General features: G+C 43.2%; 1 protein-coding gene across 2 annotated transcripts in view; it reads right to left on the bottom strand.

The window, feature by feature from the left end:
* Nucleotides 1-3,427: 3,427 nt before the first annotated feature.
* LOC148539269 (arylsulfatase H-like) overlaps nt 3,428-18,995 on the bottom strand; it is a 67,732-nt gene continuing 52,164 nt past the window's right edge. For both annotated transcript variants that reach the window (XM_088451530.1, XM_088451531.1), the window contains 4 exons: nt 14,998-15,132; nt 9,875-10,037; nt 6,753-6,874; nt 3,428-3,950 (listed from right to left, as the gene is read on the bottom strand). In XM_088451530.1, the coding sequence (XP_088307656.1) occupies nt 3,580-3,950; nt 6,753-6,874; nt 9,875-10,037; nt 14,998-15,132 (791 nt within the window). In that variant the 3' untranslated portion in view covers nt 3,428-3,579. The remainder of the gene's footprint in view (nt 3,951-6,752; nt 6,875-9,874; nt 10,038-14,997; nt 15,133-18,995) is intronic.

Below are 18,995 nucleotides of genomic sequence, written 5' to 3' on the forward strand. Positions count from 1 at the left end.
TATTGAGGTCTGAGCAGCTATTTTGCCATTATGGCCAAAGTGCTCCTTGATGTCTTCCCTGGTTGTCTAGTGGCACCCTGTTCTGGCATGCTTGTGAATGGCATTTAGCACAGGAAGAATGCAGTGGAGAGAGTGGTGCTGCTGCTGAGCATTGTGGACTGAGGATGTTCGGCCACTATCCAATGCAAAACTTTTCTCCATTTTGAGAAATGGGGAAAAAATTAGCAAAATCCCTATTTTTGGATAAAAATGTGTGGATTTCTTACAGAACCCTTTGGACAGCCCCCTAATGATACTTTAGCAAAACATTTTTTCGGAAGTTGCGTACTTTGGAGGAAAACGACCGCTGAAATTTTGGCGCAGGCGTTTTTTTACCGGCTTTAAAAAAAGGCCTGCGCCAGCCAGGTTTTATGAAAAATACGGCCGTTGGGAGGCAGAGTGGGAGCGATCCCTGGCAGCTTTCCTGGAAAACGGGTGTGTGTCACCCCTGTTTTTCGGAAAGGATGAGGCCAGGGTCTGCATGGGCCAGTTTTTTGGCCCACGCAGTGATCGGACAGTTTTTTTTGGCAAAATCGGCCTCTGATGGCCGATTTCGCCAACGATCACTGCGAGCAGGCTGTCGGAGAGGTGCGCATGCGCAGTCCTCCAGACATCGGAGATGTGCGCTAACCATCGGGTTAGAGTACATCTCTGAATCAGGCCTTATGGTAGGAACTGCCAGTGCTTAGGATGCTGTTTGAGTTTTTGGCCTTCAAGCTGTAGGATAGTAAATATTGTGATTTAAATCTTAAAACCTAATCTAGTTTATAGTGGTTATCAAACCACACAATAAACTGCAGCTTAGTAAATGAACCCTTGGTCTACTAAATTGCCATTTGTGGTGTCTTGACCAGCTGGGAGGAGCCCTCATGTACGGGTGGAAAGCTATGTGAGATGTCATTGCTCTGTGCCTTATAACATCACCATGCAGATTGGGGTGCCTACAGGGGTGTAGCCAAAACATTGAGGGCCCCATAGCATAATTTTAAAGGGGTCCCCATCCCAACACTTCAAGAGACACCTCCCTCTACATCAGTTGTTCATTTTATGCTCCATAGTAGTGCTCTAGATCATTTTATGAACCAAATTAGTGCCCTGGTTCATTTTATGCTCTATAGTGCCCTTGATCATTTTATACACCAAAGTAATGCCCTGGTTCATTTTATGCATCATAGTAGTGCCCTAGTTAACTTTATTTTATGTCCCATAGTAGTGACTAATTAATGTTATTAGTAATAGTAGTGCCATAGTTAATTATATGCCCCATAGTAGTGCCCAAGTTCACATTACACCCAGTGCCAATTAATTTTATGCCATATAGTAGTGCTGCCACTTCACAATATGCCACGTTGCAGTGCTGCCAGTGTAAATATGTGTATATATACAGTACATAATATATGTACTGTATCTATAGAGTCCCCAAAAACTCCTTTCTTGCCTAGAGCCCTGTGGGGCCTTAATCTGACTCTGCCCCCCAGCTCAATCCACCCCAGCGTGTATATACTACTACATGTGTGTGTACCACTGTGAGTGTTGCCCTATACTGTACACATTCTGCATCATGTACACATTTATTTCTTATTTATTTTATACACTTGCTGTATGGTGCACTTTCTGGCTATGGAGCAATGGGGCAGAGGATATGAGGAGGCAACTGCAACTTCTGCCCAGTTTACCTTCAGCGTAATTATATTCTGATGTCATGCAGGGAGGATGAAGTCCATAGAAAAGTAAGTTGGGAGGCAGCAGTTTTAATAATAAAAAAAAATAATACCTCACACAAAATGGCTGGCAGCAGGCTTTGCACTATTAAAAAAATATAAGTTTTAAAAATAAGAGAAAAGCTTGTAAGATGGTAAACTATCTGTCACAGGCAGTCAGGGCATGTACATGTATGTGGGTACTAGCTGAGTAGGGGAGGGGTGGCATGTGTGCTACAAACTAATGAGGAGGAGGCATGTGGAGTGCAAGATGTTAGGGAAGTTACAGGATGGTACTAGGGCCCTGATTCAGAGCCGCTCGCATCAAGCGTACGCAAATTTTTCAAAGTGATGACATGGGAAGCGATCGCTTGCCAAGGCATAAGCACACCCACTTTGACTGTGCGAGCGAACGCTCTGTGCATGCAGACACCCATAAGCGTATGTTGAGACGCCCACTAGCGCACGTCATCTCCAGGAAGTGTATTAAAACATTGGTACATCGAGCAACATCGGTAGCGAACGCAGCGCTTGTGGTTGCCTTACCCTGCTGCAAGCACTTCAGTGTAAAAAACAGGCATGTGACGTGTACTAGGATGCTGCCTGTTAATTATGCACGTCTTAAAAACGGCGTTGAAACACCGAGGCACACCTGCGTTCGCACCTCCACACCCCCGTTATTAGTGTCCTGCCCCTGTTACCACCCGCAAACTGCCTCTCCTGTCACTCATTTCACTGGGCTGTCTTTGCTGGGCGAGCGAGCAGGCTGCGACCGCACAGAGTAGTTTGCGCACGTGCAGAACGAAGCGTGAGCATGTACATACACAAACCATCTGGCCGCTTGCAAGCGCACAGAGCTAGCAAGCAGGTCTGAATGAGGTCCTAGCTGTCTAGGGATGCAGTTTATATCCCAGCATGTGGGATACCGCAGCTGGAATCTCGACACAAGTCAGAATCTCGATACCGACATCCTGATGGCAAGTAGTGGGGCGAGGGTTATGGGCTAGGCACTAGAGGGGGTAGATTAGGTTTAGGGTGGTGGGAGGGAGGGTTACGGCTAAAATACTTGACAGATATCGGTATCTTAACCCTGGTGGGATGTCAGCATCGGGATTCTGACCACCGGGATCCAGAGCGCCTGCATTCCATACTCAACCAGTGTAGGAAGGGGTCAGAATCCCGAGAAAGTGTGTGTGTCTGTTTGTCCTTTATGCACGGCCAGAGCTTTGTACCTAGCTCAATCAAATCTGGCATGGTGGTGTAGTTTGACCATGATTAGGTTTTTGACGAAGTTTGAAGCTTGTCAGGGCCGTGGAGATCTACATGGTGCCCACCAAGTAGGGGGTGGAGTCTCCGATTTAAAATTTTGGTTTAAGCAAGTTTGTCTTCCAGTTCCTAAAATACCAATGGGGGTTAGGCAGAGCGCCAATGGTAGAGCAGTGAGTCGGAGGATCAACTGTCACACTGCACCTGCACTGACTAACTAATTTCCTCCAAGTGCATATGAATGGATAAAATACATCTTTTTTTCAGGACAAAAACCATGTTAGTAAACAGTGGGGTCCTTTTCAGGATCAATGGAATAAGGTTATAGGCGATGACAATGTAAACAAATAAAGGCTGCAGGTGTAGTTCGGGCAACGCCGGGTATCCCAGCTAGTGTTTAATGATTAAATTGTGTAGTGAAGCTCAAGTAAGAAACAAAATAATCAATGACAGAATGTAGTACACAAGAAAAATACAGTACAGTTTATTTTAATTGTGCTTACAGTGGTTCTCATCACAGATCTGTGCAATTCAAAAAAACACAACCTGCAGTATTTGACATTGTCACACCACATTAATGTTTATTTGTAAGTGAATAATTGGTCCTGTCTTTATTGCACCAACAGAGCGGAAAGGTTCCACAGCATGGTTGTAGCCTAGGATCCCACATATTGTTTAGGCCAAGCAACTGTTGAGGTACAGGATGCAGTGTTGAATTGTGGTGTGCTACGGCCTGCTCTATGGTCTGCAGTACTTCATTATATAGTGCCAAGTCACTGGGAAGTGGATTGTTCTCTGAAGGATCATTGGAGAGATTAAAAAGTAATGGTGGGACGTGGTAGATAACGTTATCACCAGAACATGGACATATCTTTGAACCATAACATGCGCCTGTTCCTGGACTAAACTTTGGAGAAAAGTAATGGACTTTCCATATGGTGTCACCTAATAACAAACAAAACAAAGCACACAGTCAGGGTAATTAGGTCTACTGTTTGTGAAAATACAGAAGTATTGTTCCTTTAAATTTAACATTTCATACAATTAATTTTAGCAAGATAGTTATGCCTTTAAAATATGAAATGCTAAAATCAAAACACCTAACATCCCAGTAATAATTATTAGGATATTATTGATAGAAAATAAAAAAAAACCTAAGTTTTACATTGAAATCAATATGCAGCTCTCAATGTTCCTTGCTGTAACTAGTTTGCAATTGTTGGGTGAGTTTGGAAAAAAAAAGTTTACAATGTTAATAAAATATATCTTGAACATAATCTTTTTGTGCTTTTCAGTAAATTATACATACATAAAAATAGATATACAGTATTGATCTAAGCTTTTGTTGGTCCTCATTTGGAATATGGGTATCCAGTCAGCTAGTTGACATTCACTTTGCTGTTTTAGCCTTGGCTGGAGTTAGCAGACTCCTAAGTGCAGAATCACAAGTGCAATATAGATTTTAGGGAAAATTTCAGCGTTAGACCAGCGTTAAACCGAAGGAAAACAGAAGGAGAGCATTTCATCAAACACAGCTAAACTGCTATCAATACTGCATATGGACACCTATGGAGCATAAAGTGTGAGTTCACTACCTGCTGCCTGCATAACCAGGACATGCAACACTGAACTCCTTGTTTGATCATTGCAAAGACATTATCGCACTTGCTACTATTTGTGCTGCCTCTTTTTTCACTAAACACTAAATTCTTATTTGTACCTATGCAAAGTAACCTATAAGCCTTGCATTTATGGTCTGATTTATCATTGCTTTTGCCTAGCTTCACAACTTTGAACTTTTTTTTTTATTACTCATTTTCAAAACACTTTAAATCACATATATTCCCCTCAATAAAAAAAAAAACCCTACTTTGTTCATCAAGCACACGCATTCACCAACAGTGTTCTTTCACCAGCATTTTTGAAAAACCTTCAACACTGTCGTTCTCACACAAACTATTCTTACCTCATCTACACCGTGACCATGTTTTCTTCACATTCTCACTTTACTCAGAGCCTACCTAATCATTTATTTTGCCCTCTGTTCCCACCTCTATGCTTCCCCCCCCTAGTCTCCTCCCTTTCTCTGTCTGTATTCCTCCCCTCTGCTTCCCTCCTTCTCCTCTCCTGTTACTCCTCTTTCATTCTTTTCTCCCCCACAATGGTCCTACTACCCAACCACTAAGATGAGCACCCACCCTCCTCTCCCTATCACTTCACCACACCTTCATGTAAATCAAACTAATCTCCCTCCCTTTCCTACAAATTCATCCCACCACTCTTGCCTATTGATCACTTCCTTCTACTCCTGCCTACAAGATCTCGCCAGTGCTGCTCCCTACCTCTGGTACTCTCTCCCCCTCCGACTCTCCACCTCTCTACAAATATTCAAACGGGCTCTCAAGACTCACTACTTCAAAGTCTTCCAGCTCTCATCCTAACTTACTGCTTACATGCTTCTTCCTCACTGTCTACCCTATCTATGTCACCCCTGTCTGTCTCCCTCCCCTATAGAATGTAAGCTCTTACGAGCAGGGCCCTCTTCCCTTATGTGCTTTTGCTTCCATCACTCATATGATAATCTACTCAAAACTCTCCACAAGGGAACTTAACACTTGGTAGCTGATGCCCTACTGCTTTTTTGAGTGTTATGATCGCTGTAGCAATGTTTATATACCATGTTCTTATTCTGTATTGTCTTGAACTGTAAGTTGCTGTTTTGCGAGTTTGCTCATTTGTTTGTACTTTGTGAGGCGCTGTAGAACCCTTGTGGCGCCATATAAATAATGGATAATAATAATAATAATAATAATAATTCAAACGGTTGATATTCAGTATGTCGACAGTGATGTTCGGTCGACAACCACTATAGCGACATAATCTTAGGTAGACATGGTTAAAATGTTGACACATTCAGAATGTCAACATTTAACCTGTCGACACCAAAAAAAAAATATGTTGTTGATTTTTAGGATTAGGGTGATTTGCATCTGAAGATGATGTAAACTACCGGGGCCAAACTCCGAAAAAAGCTTTGATTTTTGGACTTTGGTACATAGGGGTAAGATCGTAGTCCCCATTAATAATGGGGACTACAATCTACAGTGCTAATTAGCACTCGGCCGGAGATTTCACTGAAATCTCCAGCATTGTGCCATTAGTACATAGGAACAAAACATAAAAAAACTGCAGTTTCTACATAATTTTATGTAACAAACAGCTTGATACATAGGCCCCTATATCACTCATTCTGTGTTTGAAGTGACTAGATTTACCTCATGGTAAGGTAGCCCATAGTCTGCTAGTCACGAAAATGTGGCGTCCTATTGAGATCTGTCAGATTTAATTTTACTTTGCTCAAACAGTATGACATCTTACACCTGTATCTGCAAATCTGCGGATACAGAACATGTGCCTATATGTTTTACACAACATTTATAATCCGATACTTTGTACTTTAAAATATTATAAAGCTATAAAGTCAGTTATTACCCATTGTAAAAAGAGACGGGATGCATTTAACCTTTTAAATTAGCTAAATAATAGTTTTCAAGATGCCTGCCAAATTGTTTCTACAAACACAATAATATAATACACTGAATACAATTTATTATGTGCTGAAGATTTGGGCCGAATATACAGAACCAAATATATTACAATATGGCTCTAGTCTACATACAGAGCAGCATCCAGACTGAGAATATAGTTCTACTGTATACTACAGTAATTTTAGTTCTCTATACTTACTACTGGTTTGTTGCCATCGCACTGCATGTAAGGAGTCATGACAATAATGAAACATGAATTTGTGCTCAGAGTTAGATACAAGTCCTTGCATGAGAGGCATTAGGTCCTTGCCATCAATTATTCTACAAGAAGAGAGAACAGTCAGTCAGTCAGTCATAACTGTACTAGTGTCAAAGTGGATCTCACTCTACAAGTGGTTCCCAAACTTTTTGGAACCAAGGCGCCCTAGTGTATCAATTATTTTCATGACACCCCTAAGCCAAAAGTTTATGACTGAGAAATTCACAAAACAATGTAGTGAAGTAATACAGTGAAGTAAATTGTGCTGACCTGTCATCCTTAGGCTCAGTTATGTGGTGGTGAACACGTTTGTGATTCTGTTTGTCCACATATTTACATTACATTGATCATAAATAATGTGACTTGGTGCTGGACCACCAACCTGAGGTACAACTGCAAATGACCTGAGGCACCCCAGGGTGCCACGGTGCAGTTTGGGAACCACTGCTCTACAGTACTGCACACATATACTGTAGGGGCACAAAAAAATCAAGTGTACTTACAGTACATGCATGACCACACAAGAAAAACATTCACAATTTATTATTCCACTTATGTATAAATTGTAAAAAAAAAAAAAAAAAAGCCACATAAAATACCATGTACATTGACAATGGTATCAAATGAATCTATTAAGCTTTGTTTTTTGCATAAATATATATTTTTAAAGGGTTGGGTATGAAATACCCGCTGTTGGGATGCAGCTGGTCAGGATACCAACAGAGGCATCCTGACAGCCAGAGTCCCGACACCCATTCTAACAGCCAGATTCCCGTCACCCATAGGAAGTAACGGTAAGTATTTTTCTAACCCCCTACCCTAGCCCTAATCCACCCTCCCCGGTGCCTAACCCTAACCTCCCCCCTTAATGCTTAAGCCTAACCTCCCCGCACCTAAACCTAACACCCCCTCCCCGATGCCTAAACCTAACCAAAAATAGGGCTTTTGTACAACTTTTCACCTACTCAGAAATCCTATACAGTTTTTGCATATGCGAAAACTGCGGCAAATAGGATTTTGCGATAACCATTTTCCCAATAAGTTCTCAGAAATGAAAAATGATCAGGGAAAAAAGCTGTTATCGCGGTTAATTGGATATGGCCCATAGTGTTCGAGGTCTTCAAGGAAGAACTGGTGCAGATCCCAATAAAAATGTATAGGAGTGGGTGAGGAGTTTGGAGTGCAAGCTAGCACTTGCACAAGGCTAGCCATGCCCCCACAATAAGTTGGCCATACCCCCCGCAGAGGTGCAAACTATCATTACAATAAAGATGGGGGCACTTGTGTACATAATTGTCTAGTTTATAGCTCTGGACAGACATAACAAGTGTGTATATCCCACTATAACAGTGGTTCTCAAACTCGGCCCTCAGGACCCCACACAGGTCACGTTTTCCAGGTCACCCAGCAGGTGCACAAGTGTATTCATTACTCACTGACACATTTTAAAAGATCCACCAGTGGAGCAAATTATTTCACTTGTGTTTCTGTGAGGAGACCTGTAAAAGATGCACTGTTTGGGGTCCTAGGGTCGAGTTTGAGAACCTGTGCACTATAGGGTGGAGACGTGGCCTACTTTTTTAGAAATCCAATTGGAAGTTTCATTATTGCAGTAGCCTCGAGATAGCCTTGAAATTAGGTCTACGCAACTGTTAAGAGAGCAGTGCGCACCAGCACTGTCTCCTCTCTCTACTATACATGCTGGATACTAGCACCCAAAGCGTGACCTCTGAACTAATGATGTAATCGCTAGGCTACTTGCTCGTGGTGCACATGGCACCATTTTTACTGTGTATAGTTTCACAGTACTGAGTAGATGCACAATACTTCATTCCTGAGGTGAGACACCTAAATACCGCTGTTAACCCCTGCAATACCGTCGCCCAAAGCAACCGATCAGCTTCTGACGCTAACATTTCAAAGTCTGTGCTAGATAAATGACAGAAGCTGATTGGATGCTTTGAGCAACTTCTCCACAACTTGATATAGCTCTCCCAAGAGGATGTGCATCAAGCCATGAGAGAATGATAATGTGGGGAAAGCAACACATCAGCTTCTAACTCAATTATCTAGCACAGTGTTTCCCAAACTCATTCCTCAGGGAGCACTAACAGTAATTGGTTTGCATTTTTCCTAGTTGGTACACTGGTGTAGTCATTACTGACTGACACAGTTTAAAAAATCCACATGTGGAGCCAATTATTTAATTTGTGATTCTATGAGGAGACCTGGAAAACATGCGCTGTTAATGCTCCCTGAGGAATGAGTTTGAGAAACATTGATCTAGCACATACTTTGAAATGACTGTTAGATCCTGATTGGTTGCTTTGGGCAACCACTCTACTTTGTCTCTCCATGGCTTGATACATCTCCCCTGCAGTGACTGAAAGTGGAAGCTTAGCGGATTTGTGTGTCATACTTAACTTCTTCCTAAAGTTTGGTATTGTACAGTGCTATGACCAGAGGAACTGGGGAGGTGGCAGAATCGGAATAGAAGCCAGGAGGCCGAGTGACACTTGTCTTTTCGGCCATATGAATACTGTATGTGCCTAAAGGTGCGTACAGATTAGACGATATTTTGCAAGATTTGTACGATTTCGACGTATCGGAACAACAAATAGTGTAAAATATGCGCAAATCGCGAGTGTCCACTCAAAAATCACGATGCGTGTCCCCACGGGTCGTAAATATCGCATCTTCAGATCTTGCCTACAGCAGGGAAGATCTGCCAATAACGCTAACAATACTCAGGTCGTTGGTCAGATTGAACAGTTTATGCAAGATATCGTTTGTCTGGGAGTGCAGGGGAGTTCAAAGGAATTAGTTGACGACATCGCGTCTTTTGCGAATCGTCTGGTGTATACGCACCTTTAGTACGTTCTCATCACCCATTAGGAGGCACTCTTCTATTATAGTTTACTGAAGTTAATTGAATTATATGCTGAAGATGCAGTGTATCACCACTCTGTCAATTTATTAGATGCAAACTCACAGGAACAAAGGAATGCTGTGCAAAATATCTGATGCATATTAGTATATTTACCCATTGCAGAAGAACATACCTGTCCTGTGGTAGTAAGCCTCCTCCAAGCTTAGTTACTGTAGTAAATATATCCATGAGACTTGTTGGTTTATCAATAACTGTATTAGCAGGAATAACACCTGGCCAGCGCAGTATTCCTGGCACACGTATTCCACCTTCTAGTCCTCCCATGCCTTTACCACCTAGAGTGTTACCAACAAAGAATATAACTACAAGTACAGACAGTAAGGAAGGGAACGAGCCAGAGGTATAAGCAGTGAAAGTGCTTTTCATTATGTTATTTTTATCAAAGACAGACATCAAAATACTGTAGCTATGGCAAATATAGTATACACAATACATTTATAGGTAAAGGGTTGAATGTTTATAATGATTATGCTTAAAAATGTACTTATCCTTATGAAATAACAGGAACAATATTAGAGAGATTGTGGAGGCACATTGCTGGGGTTAATAAAAATAGCCCTGATATGCTGTACTATATACTATGTAGAACCTTACTTCAAAGGTTTGGACACACAAAGAACACTATCAGTTTGCAATATAGAACTCTCAGCTTTGTTACGATGCATTGCATTTTTGCACGGATTAATTTAAGTTTTTATCCAGTGATTTAGTTGCTTTTATTCCCTTTTATTAGTTTAATTATGTATTTTTAGCTATTTACCCGTTATATCTTTCTACCTATGACAGTTTTAGGTGTATTTTCTTTGTTGCAAGGACTTCTGTTCCCCTGGTCAAAGGGGACTGTTTTATATACCAATAAATTGCTGAATTATTTACATACTTTTGGTCTTCTATCTATATATTCCTTCCTCCATTGTTTGGAATATATAAGAGGTAGTGCCAAAAAAACACTTACCGATTATTTCTGGAGTTTATTTTGGTCCTTTAGGTGAAGGGACCTTAGTGGGTGTAGGCTGCTAGATATAGATATAGAGATAGAGATATATATATCTATCTATCTATCCATCTCTCTATCTCACCCCCAGGAGCGCCGTACCTCAAACCCTCCCAACGTTTAGTGTACGATAACTTAATGGTGACCACTAATAAGCAGAGTTATTTTGCCTTATTTTCAATGCTTTCAGTCCCATGACAGGCTAGGGATTTTGTAACTTAATTTGAAGTCACTCAGACTTGGTAGTGTGTAGAAAAAGATCAGTGATCTGTTAGTGCTTACAAATACATTTCCTTGTGGTATTTCAGCTGTTGTATGAAGTGTTGCCAATTTTATGATGTAATTATAGCATGGAAGTTATTGATGGAAATTATTCAAGGATACACGATCTTCATGGGATGTAGTCAGAATAATGTTGACACCAAAATGTCAACATTGTTATATGTCGACAGGCAACGTGTCAACATTCTCAGTATGTCGACAGGTGAAATGTTGACATTGTCAGAATGTCAATGTTAGGTTAAGGCTACAGGGGGAGGTTAGGGTTAGACACTAGGTTTAGGGATTAGGAGAGAAATACTCGCCCGAATGCCGAAGGATCAGAGGTCTGACCCGGAAGTCACATGACGTCAAAAACCAGAAGTCGCTGGAGCTGTTGTAGCTGTCAAGAGCAGGTAAGTCACTCCTGGGCCACCAGGGAAGATATGTAGATATTCGAGAATGTCAACATTTCATCACTGTCTACATGATGAATGTCAACATATCATACCCAACCTGATCTTCACTTAGTCATAACCAGAGCCGTAACTAGGGTGGTGCGACCTGTGCCATGGCACAGGGGGTGCTGTTTGGGCCTGTCAAGCTTCCTGTTTATCATCATCCTCACTTGTAGCTTCCTCTTCTTTTATCCCCAGCATCTCCTGGCCTCCCCTATCTCTTCCCTGGCCCTTCCTCATGAGGCCATGGCCCTTTTTCAGGTGTGCATCTTATGTCCCTATTTAACAAAGGGGGGGCGCCGATGCTCTCTCTGGCACAGGGCACTAACAGTCTAGTTACGAGCCCGGTCATAGCACCATATAGGAAATAGATATGATATTTTCACCTGTTTGTGTTGGGACAATTACAAACTGTACTGGCCAAAAATGTAAATTGTGGAATTGCTTGTTTTAATATGAATGACATGATATGCATATGGAATAGGGAGTCAGACAGCTGATGTGCCCATCCCTGCCAAACCTTAAATTGTGTAAGTGCTATTAGAAATGTGACCAATATTTAAATTTTAATACTATTTCCTGTCTTTATAAAGTTTACATTTTCTATAAATAAAGATTAGTAACTATCTAATAAGTTGATGTGTTCAATGAACAAGTCTGCCTTGTCTTTAAGCTAATTGTCAGTTATACTGGATACTGCTTGTTCTTTTCTGGCAATTTGTATGTATGTATGTATGTAACTTTGTTTGATACAACAAGTACCATCTTCTCTTCTCTGAGAGCAATCCTGCAACTTTGTTTTTAAGATGTGTTCTTTTCCAAATCCAGACTTGTTATGTCTGTGAATTTTCCAAGTAGTGGTGCCTATTGATCATGTCAGTATCACTGGTTACGCCTGTCTCATCTGTCTTCACTGTAATGAACTAATGGCCCATGTAACAAGTTCAATTCACAGGGGAAGGGGGGCAGTGGGGCGACGTTACAAAACTTGTGTTTAGTATTCTACTGTTAGATTAATCTAGCACTATCAAATTATGTACATTATGTCCTGAGATTGCACATATGATACATGTATATGTGTGTGCATTATCTTTGCCTACACCTTTTTTAGCTAAGCATTGCTGCATTCATCTGTGATTGGGTATAGAAAAGAAAGCAAAACAAAAACCAATTAGCTGCACCGCTATATGTATTGACTAGTAAGGAGGTTTCTGAGTCTAGCATTCCCGCTAGGCTGTTTTAGCGAGGTGCCGCACCCTGCCCAATTTTAAACTGTCAAAATGCGCCATGCTCTTTTGGTTGCACCCCGCCACCCCACTGACCTCCCGTTGACCCTCAGCATGCCCACGGCACTCCACTTCTAGAAAATTTGATTCCTCCCTGCTCCGCCTGTCAAATTGAGCTCAGTTTGCGACTGGATGCAGAGAGCTGGGCTTGCCCCCATTATTTTTTTTAATAAATATATTACCATGTATATTCTGATTCTGAGTTAGACGGATCTCTGTGCACGGATGCAAACAGTGAGTTTCTGCATACACCGCATGTACAGATGCAAATTTATGTCCGTCCTATTCTGGGTTGGAGTCTGTTTCTGAAGAATCTCTGGCACCTAGCATGGGGCTGGTGCAAGTGCCAATACTGATGATGATGATGGTTGCGGCAAGGAAAGGGTCATCTCCTTTCTTTTTTAAATACATAATAATGTGACCCCTCCATTATAAAATATTGACACCCTTTTTTAAAATTTTTTTTAACACAATTAAATATCATCCTGGGATTTAACCTCAGATATCTGCTGTGGTCCCTACATTTCCGACTGCAAAGCAGCCCCTATAGTTTTGTAGGTTTCCATGGGGCTGGTATGCAGTCAAATTTAACAAGCTCCAGAAAGCGATGCATTCTGAAGCTTGAGCCCAGCAGCTAACGCCATGTGAAGATGGTAGTTAGCCTATAGTAGCACAGACACCCATCTAGGAATGCATTGGTCTTCCATCTCTTCCACTGGCAAGAGATGGATACTAAATTTGCTAAAAAATGTACTTCTTCACTTTGCAAATTTAGGCGTAAAAAAATATATCACATCTGCATTAAAAATGCGGATTGTGATAAACATGCCCCTTAGAGTTAACATTTATTATATGGTCAAGACTGCATCATAGCCCCCCTCACTATTTATCAGAACAAGAAATATTACAGAGCTGGCGAGGGTGAGTTGTCCTGAAAAGCCAGGATCTCTATTACAGCTGCTAGTTTTGCTAGAAGAACTATATACCGATTGTTTGTGTAAAACTCAGATGTTTGAAGATCCGTACAGTACTGTACATGTGCATATCTCATTCTGTGAGCTCGCACGTAGTGCCCGGATGTCGCAGCCTGATAGGCTGCGGCCGTTTGGGTGTAGCGTGTGGGTGGTGTCAGGCAGCATCCTAGAAAACGGGGGCATGCCAACCCGGTTTTCTGGGCGTGCTGAAGCCAGTGGCTGCCTCCTTATATGTAGTTTCACTGGCTTCAGCTGTGTGAAAACACCAGCCATCCTGACTGTCACTCAAATGACTGATGTTCACGCAGATGATCCGATGTGGCGTCCTCAGACGCAGCAGCAGACCACAGCAGCAAATCACAGAAGCCGACAGGAGGAGTCTATTTATACAAGACACCTCCTGCAGCATTAGTATATTTTAGCATTGCTGCTACAACTGTGTCCACATACATCTATCCTCTGCGCTACAAGTCGCGCCACACAACGCGGGAGCTCTGTGTGACTTGGTAGCGCCGGGCGTCATTTCATGCAACTTTTTCCCTTATTCGCACAAGCAGCTTCTGCTGATTAAAATGATATGCAGCATGCCTATACTCTGTGTGTGACTGCGGCTGTATCTGCATGCTAAACACTACGTTACAGTGTTACAGACACTGACACGTAGCATTTCACATACAGATACACCCGCGGTCGCATACAGAACATAGGCATGCTGCATATCATTTTAATCAGCAGTAGTTGCTTGTGCTACCTATTCGCATTACTGTGCGAATAAAACGCATTTGAAGGGAAAAAATGCACAAAAGACGCCCAGCACTACAGAGTCACGCCACGGCATGGCGCGACTAGAAGGGCTGTTTAACGCGCAAGGAGGCTAGATGTATGTGGTCACATCTGTACATCGAAAGACACGGTTGCTGTGCTAATAGCATACAACTCTGAATCAGGCCCTCTATTGTAAATGTGTCTGCTCATGAATACAGTAATACAGAAATCTCATAGTGGTGTAGGAATAGAGAAAACTGATTTGTTGCATTCATGCACTATGCTTACATGAGTTTTCACTATTGCCCATATGTTTAGGTAGCCAAAGGGATCACTATAACTTAACTCAAGATTCAAAATTGGGAAATTATATAAATTTCTGACACAAGCCTAAATGCTCATGGCTTACCCAATGGTCTCTAAGTGACATCAGTAAAGTATAGCATACCATATTCAATAAATACTGTATATAGATAGACCACTGGTTGCCATATCCTCACCTCTGTAAATGCCATTGCTGCCTTTCAGGTGAGGACTACCCTCCATGCCTTCCAAATATCCACCATGGTCAGAAGCAAAGTAGGTAAAAGTGTTATTAACTAAACCTTCCTGATCGATGGTGTCCAGGATTTCCCCTGTAATAAAAAATAAAACTGCTTAGAGATCCGCATTTATAGGAGATACTATCAGTGAGTAGCAATTGTGTATTCAGCACCGATAGATATTAATTAGTTTCTTTGGTTAGATTGTCAGAGGTGAGGGCAATTTACACTCATAACTGCAATACATCGTGATCACAATATCACCCATTTACCCTGCATGTAAAAGTAGATGTATTTGCACCCCTTGCAGTGAAACATGATTTGTCCAGGTGCAAAATGAACCTTTAATTTTGCTTTTCTCTCAATTCAGAATCAGCCTCAGTATGTGCAATTTACTTCAAGTGGAATCCTGATGGAAAGAATTTATGCTGAAAAAAGCTATACAATTACACTTTGGACCTGATGCGAAGTTGAATGTATGCCTGTTTGTTTAGTATAACTTACACACACACACATTTACTATGCATGTCAGCAAAACAAGTAGAAAGGATTTGCACACGTGACCCTTGGAACTTGCTTGTGGAGAATAGAGAAAAGTGGGAGGAAGAGGAAGGCTTACACTGGTGGAGTACAGTGTTTATGTAATGGAGAACAGATGCAGACCTGCATGGAGATGCAGATAAACCTGTTAGTAGTGACATCTAATGTAGGTGTCTAAGAGCTGGTGCACATACAGTAACGGCTACTGGAGATAATGGTTGCCATCTATCAAAACAAATATTAATAAAAACTTTGTTTGAGCCTTGGACCTGGCTGTATATATGCATATGTGGGTGTATGTATGCCCAACGTAAACTTGGCAAATGCTACAGGTGCAGGACTGGACACATAGGGCCTGATTCAGAGCCGCTCGCTGCTGGCGAGCGCTCGCTCTGAATCTGGGCGGTTTTGGGGGATTTTTTTGTGCCCAGCCGCTCGCAAAAGTTGTGAGTGACCACCCACAGCTTGTGCGACCATCGGGCTTGCGACGAGACCCTGGAGTAGTGTCTTGGCTCCCGCTAGCCCGAGTGGACTTCCTGCTCTAATAGAGCAGGCAGTCCATTACTGACATCACTAGTGATGTCAGTAACCCCATCTACAAACGTCAGGCGTTCCTAAGGGAATGCCTGCGTTTGTCCGGCCACCCCCCCTACCCGCCCACAAAACGGGGCGAGCTGTCAATCAACATCTACAACCGTTCTGTCTTGTTGCGAGCCATGTAGCGACTGAACTTCAGTCGCTCAGCGGGGCTCGCGCACACCAGACGCGGCGCGTGTGCAGTGGGTAACCATCGAGCCGCTCTGAATCTGTCCCATATTGAGATATATGCACCTCAATCCATGGGTGGAAATACACATTTGTATATGCATTTTATTGAGCATAAATTACATCATATATGCGACCCACTCAGCATTATCCACTTTGGGGCTAATTCACAACTTGGCTGCAATGAACTTGTGCTGTGCGAATGGAACTAAATGCAGATATTTGCCTGTATTCCGATATGTATACATCTATGCAACCACACCTACCCATCCACCTGTACAAATAGCCGTCATCATTATCAGCATGACCTCGCAAATCAGACGGTGTGGGCTACACAGCCTACAACTCTGTATACACAAACTAATATTCCCATCACTAAATTTACCCCTATGTGTGAATGCTCTGTTACCACCCAGATTATAGCAGTCAGTTACAAGTGCGGCAATTCTGCATCAGCCCCTTTGTGCATAAAGAGCCCATTTACAGGAATGAGGCCTAATAATGCCAAATATTGATCGCTGGCCTGCCCACCTGAGGTGCAAAAAAAATAAACAGATTTTCAACAGCATACATGTTAAAGGGAACCTTCGCTTGAAGCATTGCATGCATTTATACCCCTCTACCCTTGTTAATTATGTATAGATTGAAATGTATCTGCAAAACACATGATCCAGCTGTGATTCACTTTGACAAAATATGAGATATGGTAAGAACTTACCTTTGTTATCTCTACGAAGTCCATAGGGTTCCACAGGATACCTTGGGGTATAGGTGTGACGTCAGTCATCGGGCACCATAGAGTTAAGCTTTCAGCCTCCCAGGATGCACTAGGGTCCCCCTCCTATACCCCGCCCCCGAGCCAAGACACCTCAGTTAGTTACCAAGCCATAGGCCGGAGGAGGAGAAGGAAGATCTGGATACACACAAGAACCACACTCTCACCAGAAGGAGACGGGAAAACCGGTGACCAGACCAAAGCCCATCTGCAGCACAGGTGCGACAGGGCGGGAGTCCTGTGGAACCCTATGGACTTCGTAGAAATAGAGATAACAAGGGTAAGTTCTTACCATATCTCATATTTTCTACTTCAGGGTCCATAGGGTATCCACAGGATACCTTGGGGATGTCCCAAAGCAGTATCCTTTAAGGGTGGGGACGCTCCTGTGCTGAAAGGAGAATCCGCCGCCCGAAGGAAGCATCCTGAGAGGCGAAGGTGTCAAACCTGTAATACCTCACGAAGGTATGGACAGAGGACCACGTAGCAGCCTTGCAGATCTGGACTGCAGAGGCACCACGTCGAGCTGCCCACGAAGGACCCACAGACCTAGTGGAATGAGCCTTCACAGAAGGAGGAACCGGCAGGCCTTCATGAAGATAAGCTTCAGAAATAGCCAAACGGATCCAGGCTGCCAAAGTTTGCTTTGAAGCAGGCCAACCCTTTTTACGGAAGCCATAGAGGACAAACAAGGCGTCCGACTTCCTAAACGAAGAAGTGCGGTCAACATAAGTCCTTAAGGCCCGCACAACATCCAAAGCGGCCTCACCCACTGAAAGACCAGGTGAGTTAAAGGCCGGAACAACTATTTCCTCGTTAACATGAAACTGGGAAACAACTTTGGGAAGAAATTCAGGCCGAGTGCGGAGCACTGCCCTGTTCCCATGAAAAATCAAGAAAGGGGGTGTACAAGAAAGAGCCCCTAAATCAGAAACACGTCTGGCCGAAGCTATGGCCAGAAGGAAAACAGTCTTAGCTGTTAGCCATTTAAGATCCACTGAGCCCAGTGGTTCAAACAGCGGTCCCTGGAGAGCCCTCAGGACCAAAGCCAAATCCCAAGGCGCCACAGGTGGAATAAAGGGCGGCTGAATGCGGAGAACACCTTGCATAAAGGTGCGCACATCCGGGATTGTAGCAATCCTACGGTGAAACCAGACAGACAGGGCCGAAACCTGTACTTTCAAAGAAGCAAGGCGAAGCCCATGATCTAGTCCCACTTGTAGGAAGGCGAGTATCCTAGACAGACGAAACTCCCGCGGTGCATAACCTCTCGGTCGACACCACTGGAAGAACGTATGCCACACGCGATGGTATATTCTCGCGGAAGACGGTTTCTGAGCTCGTAACATGGTACGCACAACAGAGCTGGAAAACCCCCTGGACCTCAACATCAAAGACAGCCGAGTCAGGTCCGGGTGAAGACAAGGACCCTGCGACAGAAGGTCCGGTCGTAGCGGCAACCGCAGAGGACTGTCCACGGACAGACCCTGAAGGTCTGAGAACCAGTGCCGTCTGGGCCATGCGGGAGCTATCAAGAGGAGCGTCCCTTCTTCCTGTTTGAATTTCCGGATTACCCGTAGAAGAAGGAAAACCGGAGGAAACAGGTATGCGAACCGGAACGTCCACCGGACGGACAGAGCATCCACCAGAGACGCCTCTTCGTCTCTTGTGCGAGACCCGTACACCGGCAACTTGTTGTTGTGCCGGGACGCCATGAGGTCGATCTCTGGAAGACCCCACCTGTCCACCAGCAGTTGAAAAACGTCCGGGTGCAGGGACCATTCCCCCGGATGAACGTCCTGGCGACTTAGAAAGTCCACCTCCCAATTTAGCACTCCCGGGATGAAAACCGCTGATATGGCCGGAAGATTGCGCT

Source organism: Taudactylus pleione, unplaced genomic scaffold (assembly GCF_031769625.1).
Source record: "Taudactylus pleione unplaced genomic scaffold, aTauple2 ptg000026l, whole genome shotgun sequence".
Lineage (NCBI taxonomy): Eukaryota > Metazoa > Chordata > Amphibia > Anura > Myobatrachidae > Taudactylus > Taudactylus pleione.